The sequence below is a fragment of the Apostichopus japonicus genome, chromosome 14, assembly GCF_037975245.1.
Source record: "Apostichopus japonicus isolate 1M-3 chromosome 14, ASM3797524v1, whole genome shotgun sequence".
Lineage (NCBI taxonomy): Eukaryota > Metazoa > Echinodermata > Holothuroidea > Aspidochirotida > Stichopodidae > Apostichopus > Apostichopus japonicus.
In genome coordinates, this window is record NC_092574.1 from 1,678,029 (window position 1) to 1,685,390 (window position 7,362).

General features: G+C 37.6%; 1 protein-coding gene across 2 annotated transcripts in view; it reads left to right on the forward strand.

Moving 5' to 3' along the window:
• The window catches only part of LOC139980324 (cyclic nucleotide-gated channel cone photoreceptor subunit alpha-like), a 38,440-nt gene extending 32,483 nt beyond the window's left edge, over nt 1–5,957 (forward strand). For both annotated transcript variants that reach the window (XM_071991915.1, XM_071991916.1), the window contains one exon: nt 241–5,957. In XM_071991915.1, the coding sequence (XP_071848016.1) occupies nt 241–1,733 (1,493 nt within the window). In that variant the 3' untranslated portion in view covers nt 1,734–5,957. The remainder of the gene's footprint in view (nt 1–240) is intronic.
• The last annotated feature ends 1,405 nt before the right edge of the window (nt 5,958–7,362 follow it).

The window sequence follows — 7,362 nt, forward strand, 5'->3', positions numbered from 1 at the left end:
CAAATAGGTTAAATGCATAACTGATTTAAACTCGGTGCTTTATTCACCTCAGTATAAATATGGCAAAAAGCCTAGGCCTCGTGCGAATGCTGCAAACAACAGAACAACCAGGTCCAGGTCTTTTCTCATTTAGGGTATATATAACACGAAAACAATTTAGCTAGATATTGGAATTTTCGATACATGAACAAACCTTAAACTGTGATTCTAATTTCAACTCATTCTCTTTCTTGTTGGCAGGTTATTTAGAGCAAGGGCTTCTTGTCACAGATTCAACAAAACTTCGAGACCATTATCTGAAATCAAAAACCTTTGTTTTGGATTTTTTCTCTATTTTACCTTATGATCTACTATACTTGATACAAATGAAAGTGACGCCGTACTTCCGCTTACCAAGACTCCTACGAGTTCCGCGTCTTTTGGAATTCTTCGATCGGACAGAAACGGTGTCGAACTTTCCAAACTTATTCAGAGTCGTCAATTTGCTGTTATACATTCTGATCATCATTCATTGGAATGCATGTTTTTATTTCGCCATCTCAACTAAAATCGGTTTTTGCAAGGATAACTGGGTTTATAAACCAAATGAATCGTGCGAGAACGGTGGTGGTGCTGAATGGGATAAACTATCGCGACAGTACATTTACAGTTTGTATTGGTCCACTCTTACCCTGACAACCATTGGTGAAACACCTGTCCCAGAATCGGACATAGAGTTTCTGTTTGTTATTTTAGACTTCCTCGCCGGTGTCCTTATCTTCGCTACGATTGTTGGTAACGTAGGCTCCATGATTACAAATATGAACGCCTCACGTGCAGAATTCCAAAGCAAAATGGACAGCATCAAACAGTACATGAACATGCGAAAGGTAAGTCGCGACCTCGAAGCTAGAGTCATAAGGTGGTTTGATTACCTCTGGTCCCATAACAAAAGTCTTGATGAGGAAACTATTTTACAATCACTACCTGAGAAACTCCGAGCGGAAATTGCAATCCACGTCCATCTCGACACTCTCAAGCGAGTCAGTATCTTCTCAGACTGCGATCCAGGACTCCTAGTAGAACTTGTCCTGAAACTAAAACCACAAATTTTCAGCCCTGGTGACTATGTATGTAGGAAAGGTGATATCGGAAGGGAAATGTACATAGTCAAGCTGGGCAAACTTCAGGTTGTAGGAGAAGATGGCAAGACTGTTTTTGCCACGCTCAGTGAAGGTAGTTATTTCGGTGAAATCAGCATTTTGAACGTGCCTGGAAGTCTAACTGGTAACAGACGGACGGCTAATGTTCGGAGTGTCGGTTACTCAGACTGCTTTTGTCTTTCTAAGGACGATTTACTGGATGCTCTTAAGGAGTACCCAGAGGCAAGGGCGATATTGGAGGAGCGAGGGCGAACGATCCTGATGAAGGACGGACTGATCGACGAAGAAGCAGCTAAACGGAAGAACCAGGATCCAACACACCAAGAGGCTTTGGAGCGTGTGGAAGGACTTGACTCAAAGGTGAATCACCAGCAACAGAGATTCTCGCGACTAGTTGCAGAGTACAGTAATTCACAGATGAAGCTGAAACAACGTTTAACTAGGGTCGAAAAGAAACTCAAAAGCTTGCAACGAAATGGAGATAGTACATCAGAAAGAAGCCGCCTCCGAGGAGACTCTGAAAACGAAATCACAGACAGACGAGATAATATATCTCAGAAGTCGGACAATGAAAAATCAAAAGATGATTGAAGTCAACCAAACTATATAGCAATAGTGCTGATAACGCATTGCCTATACCTTCAAGCCTTGCGTATCATATTGAACGACCTTGATTTAAGAATAACAGTAGGTTTGATGAATAGGAAGAGCCGAGTTGGACAACCAATAATAATGGAAAGTATTGTCCCTGAAGATCAAATCTTAATAGGTTAATGAAAGATTGTGTAAGTGTATCTTGCTACTTGAGTTCTACTAAATGATTTTGTGTGTGTGTGTGCTCTGCGTTTGGGGATCAAGAAGTTAATGTTACACAACGGTAATCCTAAGTATGAGATTAGCCCAAGCTTGGACCCTCAATAGGAACGTGTATATGGAATGGCGCAGATGATTTTGCAGTAAATCTTTGTAGATTAGAGCTGGTTAAAGTTATTTATTCATAGCATTCATAAATCACTTAGTTTCTGTTTTCAAATATGGTTCATCGTTGCTCAAAGTATACGGTATGCCTTTTATTTTGGTACATATAAATCTAGCCGAAACCAGTCATTTATCTGCGTGCCGATCTACCACGATTGATTTGTGTAGAAGATGGAAGCATATTTACTTGATAAATCCAAGAAGCTGGAACTTAAACTTGGTAAATTGTAACTAAGCTGTGAAATTTGATTTAAACGAGCCGTTTTTCCTATGAGAGGTATTCAGCTGTATAAAGCTTTATTGGTGTAGCCAAACATCAGTACGGTCCATAGTATACATTCCAGTGCAGCATTTAGGGTGATATGTGGCCTGCGGTTATGTGACACTTTCGGCGTTCCAAAGACGGCAATAACTACAAAGAACATTCTGGCAGCGTTCTAAGAGTGACTTTATCTGCAGAGTCTGCTAACTAAACAATGTATAGAATAAAGGACCAATATTTTAACAATTTTCGAGTAATTGAAAACATAATTCTTTTTACAACATTTTTCCTGTATATAGGTAATGGAATATGTACATATATATGTAAAATAGTGTGTTTACTGTTTGTTAGGCTCTTCATTAAATACAAGGAGATAATGTTTATGCATAATTATGTCGCGTTAGATCTTTTGATATTGGGGAATAGTGTGGATAAGTGCAAATTGAAAAGTTTGGAAATTCGTGTAATTTTTCTCCCTGTAACTGGAACAAAATGCAAAGTGTTTGCGCCTTACTTCGTAGATGTTATGAAGGGCATCGTTAAGTTTGTCAAATGGAAGACTTAGCTGCTGACGATTAATTCACGATATCAAATTACCAATAAACAGATAAATACTTTTCGTCAGTATGAAATGATTTGAAGCAACTTTTCAAAGTAACCAATTCTTTTACGAGACATGTTCAATATAGGCTACTCTTGGAATCTGTATATGTTTGCAATTAATACAACTGAAATACACTTTTCATTCATTCCTTTTTGTGTATAGAACCGAACCTAACACAGTGAATAATGTTTCCTAAATTAGTTGTTAAATATCATAGTTCCAATGTTTTTGTTAAATATTTTGTATATCACATTCTTGCATTGCAACATTACCACACGGCGAACCAATCCACATAGACACTGTGGTTCGTAATTTAACTCAAATAAACTTTCCTGAAAATGACATCATTTTTGGCAAATTGTGGCAACTTGAAACAGAAGACAAAGAGTGTCCAAAAAGTAATTGAGGTATTTCTAATATACTTGTTAATATTGTTACAGCACTGAGATATACTTTGGACAATTCTTTGTTTTCCTCTTGCTATGTAAACTGAGAAGCAGTTATTTCAGTAACACGATGCATATTTAACCTTGTAATCCCGGTAAGTGCAGTGTTGGAAGGGACGCAAGAGTGATTTCTTTCCCCCACTTGACTGATAGGACTGAAAACATTTGCGACCGGTTTTCTGAGAATACCATCTCAGGTCTGTTAAATTTTTGTTCAGTATTCTGTTTGATGTAGTTAATTCAAATTGTCATTAATATTTTTATCATGCTCAAAACTCATTTCCCGTGCAATAAGGATATTATCCTGAGTAACAGTAATCAATTTAATAACCAAAGCGCGTCGTATAGGCTACGACTCAGCCGTTCTACAATGTATGTTGAAGGAGATGCAAAACCCTACCATCATAATTGGTCTATGTGATAGACATAATTGTCATGAACAACTTCCCAAACAGCTAAGATAAATCAATTAGAGAGATATAGTCATAGATTGAATATTTCTATACACACCTGGATGAAGACTTAATCAAGTCTTAAAGGATATTAGGAAGTTTTCTGTATTTACTGCAGTGTTTATTATCTGTATAGTGAGGGCGTTGTGGTCAAGTGGGTAAGGCAGTGGACTTGTGATCTAAGCATGACAGGTTCGAGTCCTGGCCAGATCCTTGTGTCCTTTGGCAAGGCGCTTTATCTCCATTGCCTCTCTTCACCCATGTGTACATGGGGACTTGCGAGGTAACTTGTGAATATAGTTTCGTGCGCCGGTTTTTGGCTGCACCCTATGGGAAGTCCCCCGGGGGACATGTGGTTGTGGTGCACTGTTATGCCCCAGGAGAGATTGTTTGAATTGTGCACTGGTGTGTAGGTGTGACAAGTTACTACCGGCCGAAGAAGGTATTCAGTGTGGGATTCATAGTTGTAGGCCTATGTATGCTTCATGCACTACCGGCCGAAGAAGGTATTCAGTGTGGGAGTCATAGTACATTTTTTTTTAAATGTACTACTAAAAATAGTACATTTTTTGTGTTATAACCTAATCTATGTCGCACCACAGATTAGCTGATTAGTAGGACTATCACATGACATCTAAGTCTCTCACCCTCCCCTCCCCATGACAAAAAATTGTGTTTTTAATTAGGGTTTGAATTTTAGAGGATGTTAAATGTGCCAACTAGCGATCAAACGCAGGAAACAACTCCCATAATTTCCATTTTCTGCATGCACAGTTGGCCAAATTCATTGGTTACACAAAACTAGAGAAATTAAACGATTTCATGTTATTTCTGATGGTATTCCTTGAGAAAATATTAAATCTCGAAACCAACTTTTTTCAAGCTAATCGTGGCAATTGCCTCCTGAGTATCTGTTTTTGATGCTGTGATTTTGTTGATCAAAATCAAACACTTTCTGTACTAATATAATGGGAAATTGTGTCACAAAATATGTGCATAATATAAAAGCAGCATTAACGTTTAAATGCATCTGATATATTATTTTCTCAAAGAGGAGACACGCCTCCGAATAAAGGCCTTTGACCTACTGATGACTGATGTTCTCCAGCACCCAATCCCTATAGTAGAAATGTTATGGATAATTTGTCTTAATATGTGATAAGAAATCCATAAATAACTTCAAAATACTAAATGATTGTATCATGCTTTAGAGATTTTACACTTAAAAAATATCGAATATTTTACCTAACACTTGGCAAGCATGTATCTAACCATACAAAGTAGAATTACGAAAGTCTAACCACAAAATGTAATTCCCATAACGATAGTTTGGTAACAAATGTCTTAATTTTGCTTGTTGGGGGCGGGGGGGGGGTGGCAAACATTCATCCAACTCTGGTTGGATATACGTACCCAGTGTTGGATAATTTATTTGTCCACTTTTTTTGGTATAGTTTACCTATATTAGGTTGTGTCAATGGTACGATCAGTGTTTTACAAGCGACATTCGAACGTTGCCACTCCCTGGCAACATTGTATATTATAGTATGTACTTTAGAGACCACAGTACGCAACCACACGGAGTTAGGCAAACATTACAACTTTCCTAAACAACTGTTCACTAAATTCATGTAAGATCATTGTCGAATGATGTTAATATTGAAGTATAAGGAAGGAAAATGAGCACATTAACTTATATATTAATATGTAAGCCCATGCACAGATATTATTGTATTGTATTTCCAAATGTTCAATGATGTAATAGATCATACGGCAAATGAAGCAAAAAAATAATGTACCGTAATATTTTCTACTTTCTAACGATGTTCTTTAAAAAAAAAAATTAATAAGCTGCTGTCATAAGATTAATGCACCTTCACTTGGTATCGCTTATTTAGAACCTGTTTGTGGAATTTTTCGTTACTTAATTAGTTTACTGAAATTTGCACATATCCTATTTTCTCTATTTTCTATGTTCTAAGTTTCATTTATCACATAGCTTGTATTTGAATATTGTCAAGATATTCCAATTTGAATAAAGTTTGTCTCAGTTTCTTAATGTAGTACCTTCAAAATAAAAGATATTGAAGTAATATGCACGTACTTATTAGTCTGTAGCATACTCAATCTCCATACGAACCGCCTCCCCTAACCTGAACTCTACCTTATAATATGACCTCCATACAAACCTCCCCTAACCTGAACTCTACCTTATAATATGATCTCCACACAGACTTCCCCTAACCTGAACTGTACCTTATAATATGATCTCCATACAAACCTCCCCTAACCTGAACTCTACCTTATAATATGATCTCCATACAAACCACCCCTAACCTGAACTCTACCTTATAATATGACCTCCATACAAACCTCCCCTAACCTAAACTCTACCTAATCATATGATCTCCATACAAACCGCCTCCCCTAACCTGAACTCTACCTTATAAAATGATCTCCATACAAACCTCCTCTTACCTGAAATCTACCTTATAATATGATCTCCATACAAACCTCCTCTAACCTGAACTCTACCTTATAATATGATCTCCATAAAAAACCTCCCCTAACCTGAACTCTACCTTATAATATGATCTCCATACAAACCACCCCTAACCTGAACTCTACCTTATAATATGATCTCCATACAAACCACCCCTAACCTGAACTCTACCTTATAATATGATCTCCATACAAACCTCCCCTAACCTGAACTCTACCTTATAATATGATCTCCATACAAACCACCCCTAACCTGAACTCTACCTTATAATATGATCTCCATACAAACCACCCCTAACCTGAACTCTACCTTATAATATGATCTCCATACAAACCTCCCCTAACCTGAACTCTACCTTATAATATGATCTCCATACAAACCTCCCCTAACCTGAACTCTACCTTATAAAATGATCTCCATACAAACCTCCTCTAACCTGAAATCTACCTTATAATATGATCTCCATACAAACCTCCTCTAACCTGAACTCTACCTTATAATATGATCTCCATAAAAAACCTCCCCTAACCTGAACTCTACCTTATAATATGATCTCCATACAAACCTCCCCTAACCTGAACTCTACCTTATAATATGATCTCCATACAAACCTCCCCTAACCTGAACTCTATCTTATAATATGATCTTCATACAAACCTCCTCTAACCTTAACTCCACCTTATTATATGATCTCCATACAAACCACCCCTAACCTGAACTCTACCTTATAATATGATCTCCATACAAACCACCCCTAACCTGAACTCTACCTTATGATATGATCTCCATACAAACCTCCCCTAACCTGAACTCTACCTTATAATATGATCTCCATACAAACCTCCCTTAACCTATAATATGATGACGACGATCACGAGGACGGGACGAGTACGATGAGGATGGCGCTCGACGACAATGATCATCATCTAGTATTTTCAAAAGAGAAAATGCTAAGATGCAACTTTGAAGGCCTGG